The 14,212-nt window shown below is 41.1% G+C and overlaps 1 protein-coding gene across 3 annotated transcripts in view; it reads left to right on the forward strand.

Annotated features, from left to right (window-relative positions):
* The window catches only part of FARS2 (phenylalanyl-tRNA synthetase 2, mitochondrial), a 670,425-nt gene that overhangs the window by 512,301 nt on the left and 143,912 nt on the right, over positions 1–14,212 (forward strand). For all 3 annotated transcript variants that reach the window (XM_077492141.1, XM_077492139.1, XM_077492140.1), the window contains exon 7: positions 11,458–11,609. In XM_077492141.1, coding sequence (XP_077348267.1) covers positions 11,458–11,609 — 152 coding nt within the window. The remainder of the gene's footprint in view (positions 1–11,457; positions 11,610–14,212) is intronic.

Below are 14,212 nucleotides of genomic sequence, written 5' to 3' on the forward strand. Positions count from 1 at the left end.
CATGATGCTCAAGTATACTGCAGCATGGATGAGCATCATGGGAAATTTAGTTTCAAAACATCTGGGGTGCCAAGGTTTGCCATCACTGGCCTAGGCCATCTTTATGTAGAGCAACAATTATTTTTCTTCTTTGCCATGAGTTGCCATGTTGAAATTCTATTGACCAATATAAGAGAGTGAGAGTGATAACACCCGCTCCCCATTCACACCTGAGACCTTGTAACACTGAGTCACATGACATTGGGGAGGAAAAATGGCTAATTGAGCCCAATTGAGAAATTTTCACTTAGGGGTGTACTCTGAAGGGACAGAAAATTGACACTGTTATACAAGCTGTACACTCACTACTTTACATTCTAGCAGAGTGTCACTTCTTCCGTGTCGTCACATGAAAAGATATAAATATTTTTTTTCAAAAATGTGAGGGGTGCTCACTTTTGTGAGATGCTGTATGTAAAATTTTTATTTTTTTATTTTTACACTTTTCCTTTATTTTTTATTTTGTGATCACTTTTATTCCTATTACAAGGAATGTAAACATCCCTTGTAATAGGAATAGGGCATGACAGGTCCTCTTTACAGAGAGATCTAGGCTCAAAGTCCCCACATCTCTCAAATGCTATGCTGAATAGACTGAGCAAAAAAATCAATCTCAGGTTTTCCAGCAAAAAAAAACGGCACTGTTTACATCTGCCAGAGCCGGACGTGATGTTATAAGGTTGCTTCCGGCCTCCGTGGGTCATAGGTTTATGATAATCCGCCACCACCGGTGGATTCTTTCTCCGGCTTCCTGATTGCATGGGAGAGATCCGAGAAGCACCAGAGGGTGGTGAGGGGGGGATGTCCCCTCAGGCCACCTATAAAAGCAATCAAGCAATAACCACTAAGATGGCTTTTACACTGAATCACCCGCTGAAAAAAACGGATATCTGAGTGATGCCTGTAGCTGCAGGCATCATCCAGAAATCTCCACTCAAAATAAATGACGTCATATGACGTCTACTTGGGGGAATTGGTTAACTAGATTCAGTGGGGAGGACACAGAACGTAATACTGCTGATTTTGTGTGTCCCAAAAGACAAGATGTGTCAAGCTCATCAGAGCCATTATATCTGTCTGGTATTGTGGCTACTGCACGGGCATCTGCTTCAACTTATGTCACAAAAGAGGACTTGGCTTCCACTTGGTTGGTTTGAAGGGAAAGATTGCTGATATGCTTACCTCCATTAGACATAGTGACAAGAAATGGGAGTGATCCCCCTTGTCTGTCACCTGCCCAGTTAGAAAGGAGGAATGGGTGGATCTAGACGAAGAGGCAGTGGAGGTAGAATTTGAGGACAGTTAGGAAGCAGATTCCACATCTGAAGACGCTGAGCCTGAAGAAACTCAGGGGTTGTCTGTTTCTCAGGCACAGAGAATATTAATAAATTCCCTCACTGAGATGGTTTGGTCTGATTTCAGATTGCCACCTTCTGAGTCCTTGTTGGTTAAGCATTCCTCTCTAGGATCGTTGCGTCCTCCACAGAGTTCTCAGGCAAGATGTTGTATGCTGTGTGGAGTTACCCAGACCGGGTGTTTGTGCTGCCAAATACATTTTTTAAACTTTATCCAATGGCTGAAAAGTTTATAAAAAAAAATAGTGCACCTTTGGTAAACATGACAGTGTTGTATCTCCATAAGAATTTGACTTGCCCAGTTAATGATAATGAGGTCTTTAGAACCTGGCTTACAAAAGATTAAGGATTGCATTAAACAATCTCTTGAAAAGAATTCGGGAAATGCCGAAGGGACATTGCAAAGGGGCTAATGGTGTCGCCCCAGTCTCTGTGTCTTTTTGGTAGATGACTTTAAGTACTCTATTCAGCAAATCTCTTGGTTCGTTCTGGTGACCATTAATATGTAAAGGGTTCTGTGGTTGATAAGCTGGATTCCCTTTTCATGGGAACATTTGTTTGGGGTCACCTGGATGAGTACATGCAAAAAATGTCTGGAGGTAAAAGTTCCCTCTTGCCTCTCAGAAAGAAAAGTAAGCATCCAGCTTATAGGGCATCCATTTCTTCAGTGGCTGAAAATTAATTTAGGCAGCCCTTTCAGCGCTCCTAGGTTGTTCCAGAGGAATGTCTCGGGCCCAAGGTCAGAAATAGGCTTGGTCAACCAAGTCAGTGAAACCAGAGTCCAGGTCCTCTTCGCAATGAAGGGCACCCAGAGGTTGTTGGCTTTTTTAGAAACCTGGTGTAAGGTGATTTCAGACAGCTGGGTCCTTTCTACAGACACTCAGTAGTACAGATTGGAGTTTCAGGAATTTCCTCCTCTATGGTTTATGAGATCAAATATTTAAGCAAACCAGCAGAAGAGGGCGTTAATGCTTCAGGTGTCAGATCATCTTCTGGTGCAAGGGGTAATCAAATCGGTTCTGGAAACCAGAAAGTTACTCAGTTTTTACTCCAATCTGTTTATAGTTCTGAAACCAAACAGCAATATTTGGCCAATTCTGGACCTCAAAAGTCTGAACAAGTTTCTCAGGGTTGGGCCTTTTTGTATAGTCCGTTTGTTCAGTGGTAGTAGTGCTCAAGCAGGGAGATTTCCTGGTGTCTGTGGACATAAGAGATGCCTATCTTAGCAATAGGATTTAGTGTCTGGATTGTCCAATTTCTCTGTGTCCCAATACGCACAGGACATTGGAGTTGTTGATGGCTCCTTTGAAGATGGAGGCAAGCAAGTAGTTTCTTATGGTTGCCTGGAAGGTACGGATAACTGATGCTAACAGCATTGAGAGTTGTTCTGCGGTATCACATTACTGATAAAAATGAGGAAAATTGTTTTCCAGAGTTGAGTCTGTAAATTATATTATGGCTCTCTCCCCAATAGTGGAGTAATCCTACAACTTCACTCTATATATAATACTGATGGAGTATACTATCAAAAAGATAATGGTAATCGGGATTAGGGGAGCTTGAAAAAGTATGTTCAATATATTTCAGACAACGTTGTCTTTCTTTTTAATGCAGTGGAGGGTGAAGGAGGTGTAAGCTGTTCTGGGGCCCCTCTCAGTTCATGGGACTTGGTCTCCTCAGGAAATGTTGTTACTTTTCAACATCTTGGAGCTTCAAGTGGTCCACCTCGCTCTGTTGCATTGATTAGACAGTTGAAGGGGATTCTGGTCAGGATCCAGTCGGACAATGCCATGGCTGTGGCATATATCACCATTAGGAGGCACCAGAAGCCGGGCTACCCAGGAAGAGGTGGACCAAATTCTGTCTTGGGCAGAGCTTTATGTTCTAGCTTTGTCGGCAGTTCATATCCCAGGGGTGAAAAATTAGCAAGCAGACCCGTCTTCCCATCCTGAGGTGCTCATCGCACATTGCCAGTGGTGGGGCACACCCAATGTGGATCTTTTGGCATCCGGATTCAATGCAAAACTGGACAGATTTGTTTCCAGGACAAGGGACACGCAAGTAGTTGCAAATAGATGCCCTAGTGACACCATGGGACTGGTTAATATATGCATTTCTGCTAATTCAGCATCTGTTACACAGGTGGAGGGAAAGGCAGTTATTCTGATCACACCAGCTGGGCCCAGAAGAACATGTTATGCTGTCACGGTGAACAATTCCAGCTCAACCAGATCTCCTGTCAAAGGGGCCAATCTTCCATCCTGCTTTATAGTCTTTGAGATTGATGGCTTGGCTATTGAAACCCATGTCCTGAAAGATTTTGGATGTGATCATTCCCACGTTATTGAGAGCCGGGTAGGCCACCCACAGATATCTCTGTGACATAAGCAATTGATTTAGCTCTTTTTATACCAATATAATGCTGCACTATCCAAATATAATCATAAGTTACCGTACTAAATCATAATATGGCTGGTTGCAGTTAAATAGTGGTGGTGAGATATTCTAATCCTATATAAAAAATCTAGTGAATCTAATAACGCAATCTTATGCGATTATAAGTTGCGATAATGACCAATTAAAAATTGCAATCCTATGCGATCCTCACAATGACAACCTGTGTAGCATAAACACCTCTATATACACATGTAGCATTCATATGTGATAGAGAAATTTGCAACCCTGTGCGATAATTGCAATGGTGAGATAATTGCAGTGACAACAGTATACATCAAGTGCATCAATATACAATAATCAATCTAAAAATAAAGTGAACCATGTTTAAAGTGCTCTTGTGCCAAACTAATTCATGCATTAATCTGTGTCCATAAAATCGCAGCATAAAGTCCATTCATAACTACGCCATTCTTCTGGTGCTCATTGCAGATGATAAAACAGATGATATAACAGTAAAGTTCTCGTGTCCACTCATGTGGTCCCCTTTGGTGTATGTGTTCTCCTTAGAGCAGTGTTTCTTAACTCCAGTCCTCATGGCGCCCCAACAGGTCATGTTTTCAGGCTTTCCATTATTTTGCACAGGTGATTCCATCAGTTTCACTGCCTTACTAATTACCACAGCCAATTCATCTGAGGGAAATCCTGAAAACATGGCCTGTTAGGGTGCCTTCAGGACTGGAGTTGAGAAACACTGCCTTAGAGCATGTGACCCTGCACCTAAGCTCTGTAAAAACACGCTTTTGAACCACCTCTGGGATTATGGTCAGCATTTAGATCCGTGGATGGTTGCATGCAGCAATATTCATATGGAAAACAGAGGAAACTGGATAGTGTATTACCGTTTTAAAAGTTTTATTTAAAATGACAATATTCCCTGTATTAGGGTACTCACATTTAATAGGTGCTATGAGCACACCTATCTGTATCAAGCCAAACAAATATAAAGGCTCTGTGCTGATGTGTCCTCTCCCGCTCTGAGAACACTCCACTTTCCTGGTTTACCTCTTTAACACCTACGGAAAAATGAACTACCAGTTTTGGGTGGACTGGCCCATAATCTTTAAGGGCTCGTTCACATCGGAACCCGGTGTGGGAAACCTGTGTTCTGTGTGCGTTTTCTGCACTGCGTTCAAAATGCACTGGGTGCGCGATCTGCTGTGCGTGTCAATATAATCCTAACAACACCCAAAACAGATCGCAAATGCGATGTGTTTGCCTGCATCTGATCGCATGGCACCACAGTAACATGTGATCCAGTGCAGTGCACATTTGAAAAGTAGAGCATGCACGACTTTTGGCAAGGTCCAGTGTGATTTGAACCAATTCAAATGAATGGGCTCAAATTGCACTGCACATGAATGTGAATGTGCTCCTGTGTGAGTCAGGTGTAAACTGGCCCTTAACGACTTGAGACCCGCGCTATAGCCGAATGACGGCTACAGTTCGGACCTCCTTTGCCGGGACTACGTCTATTGACGTCGTCCCATGCTGCGCGTCCCCTGAGGGGCGCGCGCGGCGCACTCTGTGATCGGCGAGTCTATGAGACTCGCCTGATCACCGATCTGAGCAAGGGGTTGATCCCGACCCCTTATCACGTGATCAGCTGTCAGTAATGACAGCTGATCATGTGATACAACGGAGCCGGTAATCGGCTATTATTCCTCCTCGCGCTGTCAGTCCCGATCACGGCCAGCCCTGCCAGTGCCCACCTGCCCCCTGCCAGTGCCCACCTGCCCCCTGCCAGTGCCACCTCATTAAAAAATATGTGCCCCCCGTCAGTGCCACCCAGCAGTGCCCATAGTGCCACCCAGCAGTGCCCACAGTGCCACCCAGCAGTGCCCACAATCTGCCTCTACAAAGGTGCTGCACCCCAGTGCCACATATCCGTGCCCATCAGTGTCATCTACCAGTGCCGCCCATCAGTGCCCAGCAGTGCCACCTAGTCCCATCTATCAGTGGTACCTATTAGTGCCACCCATCCGTGCCATCTTATCTGTGCCCATCTTTGCCCATCAGTGCCGCCTTATCTGTGCCCATCGGTGCCGCCTTATCTGTGCCTATTAGTGGCGCCTTAACTATGCCTATCAGTGCCCACCAGTGCAGCCTATCAGTGCCCACCAATGCAGCCTATCAGTGCCCACCAATGCAGCCTATCAGTGCCGCCTCATCAGCGCACTTCAATGAAGGAGAAAAATTACCTGTTTGCAAAATTTTATAACACACTATTAACATGATTTTTTTTTTTTGCATCTTTTTTTGTTTGGCAAAAAATAAAACTCCCAGCTGTAATTAAATACCACCAAAAGAAAGCTCTATTTGTGGGAAAAAAATGATAAAAATTTCATTTGGGCACAGTGTTGTATGCCCGCGCAATTGTCATTCAAAGTGCATCAGCGCTGAAAGCTGAAAATTGGTCTGGGCAGGAGGGGGGTTTAAGTGCCCAGTAAGCAAGTGGTTAATCTGCTGTCTTTACATTAGAACTTCGTCACGCTATGGACATCTAAATATTTACATAACAAGCCATAAATAAGTTTTAACGATGCACTCTAGGCAGAAATAAAAGACATGAATTAAGCAGCTATGTAATCAATAGCACATCATTAAATGTATTTATCTTAATCGTACAGTACAGGACACACAAGTTAATCCTTAGACCATGAGTTATATGCTGCCACTTTCTGGTAATTAGACACTGGCAAAAACTTTGTTGGGTACCGCCTTCCAGTGTACCCATATAATTCCTTGGGCACCATACTTGGACCTCGTAACAGCGGGGCCAGCCTGTAATGCTTGCTTAGGGCACTGGATCCTGCATTCAGTGCTTACCTTGGTATGTGGTGCAATCAGTGAGTTAGACACAGGATGTTATACAGGGCCATGGTCCATTCCTATGGCACCCAGACCCTAACAACCGCTTCAGGTATATGCACACCATGATGCTCAGAGCCTGGACCCTAAACAGGACCAGCGACGTGGACAAGACAAAACAGCTATGCACACAAGCTGTTTGGAGCAATCTATAGGGTGTATTTTTACCCTGATTATTATTGTCTCATATACTCGACTTATAGGCAATGTTGTTATAACATTTGCCTAATTAAAACGTGTCAGTCTTGTCTTCCACCTATCATAAGTTCCTCTCTGGCTACTGACATAGTTCTCATATGACTCCTAACACACACTGTTGCCTGATACTCCAAAGGCACAGCCACGGGAACTCAGTTAGCGCCTGGGTTATTGCAATTTCTTCATACCAGACATACTGTGGCCCCTCAGTTCACGTTCATTTCATGAGCACCTTGCAGGAGAAGATCCTCATTTAGCAATGGTGGATTACAGATGGCCAGAAGCGGGAGTGCATTGGACAAATAGTGGTAATTCCACCGAAGGCCCTGAAGAAACTCCAAGTACCTCTCAGGCTGATATATTAAATATGGAATATATATTTAATATATAGAACATTTTGTTTTTGGTTATCAAAAGGTTCAGGAGAGAACTGGCTAAACCCACTGATAATTTAGAAAGCCTGTTTCAGAAAGCACCATTTAATTTGTGACTCCGAAAAAAAAATGCTAGCATGTTTCTGTATGGCAGACATCCAAAAGTAGGCTTTCATTTTGAATGTGCATAATCATATACCGTAATAAAATCTTAATCCCAGCAAAATACTACAACGTTTTTACTAGTTCTGTATTACACAGCTTTTACGACCATGAATTAAAACTAAAGAGAGCAGCTGAAAGTTATTGGCACCAATACCGGCATTCAGATGAAAGCTATGTAGATCAGTTGCTCAGTTAGGTGATAAATGGGTAAAAATATTTGCTTCCCTGAAGACAGGTTTTTCCTCTGCAGCTCGGCGTAATGCACATTTATTTCAAGCTTTTTCTATCTGCTGTGTCAATTTTTTTTTTCTTTTTAAGAAAAATTGTCAGAGACGACACTTGCTGCAAAAATATAAAACAATTAATCCAAGATATATTTTTTGTGTGTGTGCATATGGCAGCATTTGTAATTACTTACAGGGGGACCATGATGTGGAGCATTTTATTGCAAGAGAGCAGTTTAAAGTAATATATGCCACTCATCTATGTATTCTGATAGATCCTTCATATTGTTTTGCTTCTCCTTTGCAGAAAATAATTCATTTGACAGGTTTATTCATATAACAGGCTGTGAAAAACACTTTGATTTCACAGCTCATTCATTGAGGGTTTTATTAGTCCAAATGAATCATAGACATCGTTTGTAGCTGGTGTGTGTGTACAAGCCATTTTCACAATTAGGATGCTTTGAAGACACCACATGATGCACCATCTAGGGTAAATGAGAAAGTATATAGTTGTCAACTGCAGTGTTTGCTTGCTAGCAGCATGCGCAAACAGATGAGCATATCTGTGTTAGAATTAAAGTGGAACTCCAAACAAATACAAAAGCTTCATTAAGCTCATCCTTGAAGTAACTTACATTAACCTAAACCATGGCATGGGTTGTCTGTAATTCTATCTTGCATTAAAACTGAAAGCTGCAAGGTGGGAAAGATCTTCTGATCTGGTTGATGGTCCATCCTGATGATGTGGATGCCACCTATTTGATTGGCTTAAATTCATTCAAATAGTCCTGCACTGATAAATGTGCCAACTTAAAGAGGAAGTAAACCCTGATGGGTTTTACTTCTTCTTTTGCTTGTTGCAGCCTGCAAGTGAAAAGCATAATGGGCTAGAATGCATCACATACTAGGCCATTATGTGCCACTTACCTGAAAAAGAATCCAGCGATGTCCCCTGTGTGGGCAGCGTCCATCTTCTGGCCCTCTTTCTTCCGAGCCATGGATTCTGGCTCTGTGATCCGCCGCAGCCACATGACATCACTCACGCACATGTGCATGGGAGCCACGACTAACGGCACAGGCTAGGGAAGAAACGACACTTCGTTTAGTTTCTTCCCCGCGAATGCACCCTAGGAACTTTCAGCGGACTACAAGTGAAATATCTCCTAAACGGCATACGTTTATGAGATATTTCCACTACCTATAGGTAAGCCTTATTCTAGGCTTACCTATAGGTAGAAGTCCAAAAAGTGGGTTTACAACCACTTTAATGATGTGGGTGTGAAGCAACAAGACCTGTTGACTGGTTACAGGGCTATGTACAATGTATGTAGACTTTGTATCATCTTTTTTAACATTTATCCATAATATTTACGTACAAAAAATAAAATAAAAAATTGTGTGCAATCGGATACAAACATTACTTAAAATAAAAGGCTGTAATTAAAGCAAAAGTTGGTTCAACAAAACTCTGTGATTCTGTTTTTGATTTTTTTTTTCCTGACATGTGGATGTTATGTCTTTCATTTGGATGTTATAGGTTGCACTAAGACACTTTTCACAGCACATCGCCCATAGCGTGGGCGGTAAAACGCCGCTATTTTTAGCAGCGTTTTACCACCGGATTTGCGGTGCAGCTTCTTTCAGGCGGATTGCAGGCGCTATTTCTAACGCTATAAAGCCTGCATAACGCCCTGGTGTGAAAGGGGTCTAAGTAAATACAGCTGAATAAAACAAAAACTGTGTCTCTCTTCATTTCAGGCTGCAAAGCAACAAATTGTGATTTTAAACAGGGTGATTTCTTTGTATATCCACTGTACATAGTATAAGGTTTTTGGATGTAATACTTTTTTTTTCGGTGGTAATTTCACTTTTCAGGTGTTCTAAGCTAGTTGGCACTAAAACAACATGTCCCATTTCTTTACAACAAAACTAGTTTCCTGGTTATATATGAATCAGCATAAAGTCAAATGTTTTCTCTTGCCAACCTAACTACTAAAGCTGAATATTATTATAGCTGTATAGGTTTACTTCCTTAACATACCAAAAAAGGTGATATGGTGAAGGGTTTTCATTGTTTTATCTGCTCCAAATGAATGTACTTTTTGAATTCTTTTTTTTTTCTATTAAGCTGACATTTTTATCCATAGTTCTTTACACATAATATTGAAACCTGTAATCTTACTAATCTAGATAATAGAGATTAAATATCATAATTTAGCTCTATTAAAGCATATCTAAAGCCATTTTTTAGACAATAGGGAAGGGTCAGGTTTTTATTGCTGTATGTGGCCTCATTGGGTAGACACAACCTCTCTTTTCCTTATGACTTTTCAAATGATCCCCTCTCACAGGACAGAAAGTAAAGAAAAATTTCCATAATGGGGTATATACCAAATATTCCCGACTGAGATTTTAATGATTCATTTCTGTATCCAAAATGTAAAAAAAGTTTGACTTTGAAGATACTGCAGTGGCATGGTGCTGCACATGTGATTAGTTATGACACCAGCCATATGATGACTTGACTATTCAATTGAGAGCAAAATCAAATGTAACATTTACCCTGTTTCCTGGAAAATAAGCCCTATCCCGAAAATAAGAACTAGCATTTTTTTTTGGATGGCTGCAATATAAGCGCTACCCTGAAATTAAGCCCTAGTTAAAATCGTAAAAAAATCTGTTTTTGTAAAAACATGATATAATGTGCAGTGTGTCTCCTTTTGTAACTTCATTGTGTAAAATAGCTGCGCGCTCACATAACCCACCAGAGATCGTTTCCACTCCTCCCGGCTGTCATCAACGGCCCCTCCCTCTGCTGTGCTCAGAGCTGGAAAGAAGAGCTGCGGCGGGTCACATGAGTTGTAAATGAGGTATTTTCCACAATAAAGATACAAAAGGAGACATACTGCACATTATATAATCGTTTTACAAAACGGATTACATAATTTTACAATGACTTTAACCAAGGTTTATTTTTGGGATTGCAGAATGTAATGTTGACTCCTGAGCTGACAGGGTCAGAGAAAACATGGAACACGGAAACTTTTTTAGAAACATTTTATTGTTTTAATCCGGGTTTTTTAGAACATAGAGAGGGGTAAATGACACAGCACAAAAACTGTGTCTATCATGCTTTAAAGCAGCCTTTCTCAACCTTTTCAACACAGAGGAACCCTTGAAATAGTTCTCCGGGCTCTGGGAACCCATGCTAAAAATTAGAAATCTACAACTCATGATACATTAGTGTGATGGTCAATGGGAAGAATGGTCTTTACACTTGTGGTCATTGGGAAGAATTAAAGATCAATGGTGTCAGTGGGAACTTATCTGAGAGGTAGAAATTGCCCAATGCTGAAGGAACCCCTAGCAACCTCTGGAGGAACCCTAGGGTTCCACTGAAACCTGGTTGAGAATCACTGCTTTAAAGGATCAGATTTTTTTTTTGGGTTACAACCACTTTAAGATAGTCATGAAGACATTACTCTATTTGAATAAATGTCGATTATTGTACCTACCATAAATAAATAAGACCTCCGCTGAAAATAAGCCCTCTTGTGTTTTTTGTATGCCTTGATTGTAACTCTTTTGGGAAACGGTTAAATCAATGGATTTAGTTCTGCTTTAAGTTTATTCTAGGGGTGAGATCTTTACTTTTGAATTGTCAAAATACTCCTAAAGTGAATTTCACTTTTTATTAACTTTATCTGTTGTAAATATTTCTGCATTTATGTTCATCCATCTGCAGGAAATAAAACAATTATTTTCTTTTTCTAGCCAATAAGCAAGTTTCCGTTCTTGACCAATGACATGTCATTCTGGCTTCCCAGTGAAGGATATTTGGAGAATGATTTTTTTGATCTAGTCCGAAGTATTGCAGGAGACATTGTTGAAGAAGTGACTTTGATTGATCAATATACTAATCCGAAGTAAGTGTATTTTACTATATACATCATTTGTTTCTGCTCATCAGCCTTCAGCAAATTCTATTTTATTTATTTTTTTGCGTGTGGATAATCCCAAATGTAGGAAGTCATTTATAGGAAGAAAAAGTCTGTGTGTACTTTGAAATAATTATGACCTTGGTCATAGCTGGACATATAAAGTATTTCTCTAAGACTAGCAGGCATAGAGATTACCTTTTTCTTGAATGAGCTTCCTGAATTCCTGGACCTGCTGTTGCTATCTGCCTAATGGTGCACAGGCCATACTTTGATTTTCCCTGGTCCACTCACAAGACCTTCAAACACGTTGGAAAGTCTCACTATATGGTAACAAGCACCTCCAATTACTACCCCCAGAAGGTTCAGAAATGGCCAGTGAATTACAAACTATGCTTAAAATATAGTTACATTTTATTCTGGGAACTTTTGAACCAGGAAATCGTGCAGTGTGCATATTGTTAGCATTCTATAATATAATGCCAAGACATAACTTTTATATACCATATCATAAACATTGAGAGCCCTTTATATTCTGGTATGTGGTGGGAGCATGCTTCAGATCTAACTTGCGTTAGTGTTACTTATGCTGATGGTGCCCATGCTATTACATGGAGAGATGTTAATGGTACCTATTGCATCATAATAGTTTATTTCACATCATGAGTTTGCTTGAAAGAGAAGACTGCTGAAACCAAACTCTCTTACAGACCTCCAGGCACCACTGTTTGTCCCGCACTTTCTAGTGTTTAGATTTTAGTTCCTATGGCCAAACCCTTAGTCACCAGTGTTTCCTGTAGTGTTGTAGGGGTCTGCAGGAGGAACCAAAGGGAGCCGTGGGGAACATGCTATTTGAATCGGCTAGATAACAGTAGCGTTTGGAGCTTTGCAAAAGAGGTTCAGGAAATTTACTCTAGGAATATATAATTCCTAGAAAAAACTTCAGCATGGCATCATTCCCCTCTGCCCTTTTACCACACCACTATCTCTGAAAATATCTTGTGCAAATTTGCCGCAGGTATCTGCCATGTGTTTGGGACCTAGAAGAGAACCTGTCCTATGTCTGCAAATGTATGGTGGGGGGGGGGGGGGGGTCGGCACATATGTTTAGATGCTGTTATTTTCTGGCATTGGGGGGAATGACCTGCAACATCTGTGCACATGCATGAGAATCCCTTGCACGTGTGCAGGATTGCTAAGAAGAATGATATGTCTATGCATGCACTGAATCTTGCGACTTTTATGCACCCTCAGTACAATACTGCCTCCTAGTATGCATGATGTGGCAATCCTTCAACTGCCTTTTTTTACCACCCCCAACCACAGCCATTTGCAAGCCCTTTAGCACTGCATTTTCTGAATAGAATTATCATGTCATTAAATTTTTTCACGTGTTCTCTACTATACACATGAATATTGTGGAAAAAATGATCCGCACTCCGGTTGTTGCTCTTAAAATTTCTTCATTTTTTTGAAAAGCCACAGTGGACAAACACAGATTAAGTCAGTTGATGCGTTTCAGCCTATAATGCCTTAGTCATAACTAATGGTTATGACTAAGGAATTATAGGCTGAAATGTGTCAACTGATGTAAACTGACTCAACCTGGGAGCTCTGATATCTATGTGTTGTATGGGTAGTAGTACTGACTTTTCTGTTTATAAATTGTTGAATATTACTGTAAATTGAATATTGTTGTATATAATGGGAATAATACAATAATAATAAAAAAATAGCAAGAAGGGGGTTTTTCTTTTCAGTTCTGTTTTCTTACTTGTTAATATAACTTTGCTAGGTTCTGTCACTGTTGTTCCCATAAATTCCTGCCTATACCACCCACTGTTGATTGGATTAAAGGCCAGCTGATTTATTTTTTGTGTGGTTGCTGGCAAGATCCTGGCATGATGAATTCCATCCTGATTTGTTATTTTCTGCAAAATGAGCAATGAGATCCCCCACTAGAGTTTCCAGTTCATTACCAACTGCCTGGATATTAAAATCTGACTGATAATGTCATGTTGATCTCCCTCAGTCCTAATGCTTCAGCTAGGTGTCATACACTCAAATAGGGGCAATACAAAGCATTGTGAATGCTAAACATGACAAAAATAAAAAATATTGATATAATGATAAACCTGCACTCAAGCCCTTGTTGACTTAACAGATAAAATCCTATTCAATTGTAACCACTGAAATCTGTCAATGAATGTAAGGGCACCATGAAAAAATGAGTGCAAGTTGTCTGATTTGTTGCAGGCTATCTGATATTGCACTAAAGTTCAATTAACCACTCAGGTTGGAAGCAGGAGCGAAATAAAATGAAGCTTCACCCAGACAGTGAAAGTGGCAGATGTGAAAACATACCAGGGTTCAATAAATGCATTATGTATTAGAGCGCTTTCACACTGGGTCGTTTTGCAGGCACTATTGCGCAAAAAATAGCGCCTACAAACCGTCCTGAAATAGCCGCTGCTGTCACTCCAGTGTGAAAGCCACGAGGGCTTTCACACTGGAGCGGTCCTGCTAGCAGCATCATTGGAGTGGTGAAGGAGCGGTGTATACACCACTCCTTCACCGCTGCTGCCCATTGA

This window comes from Lithobates pipiens, unplaced genomic scaffold (genome assembly GCF_037356315.1).
Source record: "Lithobates pipiens isolate NorthernLeopardFrog02 unplaced genomic scaffold, aLitPip1_a1.2 Scaffold_19, whole genome shotgun sequence".
In the NCBI taxonomy this organism is placed as follows: domain Eukaryota; kingdom Metazoa; phylum Chordata; class Amphibia; order Anura; family Ranidae; genus Lithobates; species Lithobates pipiens.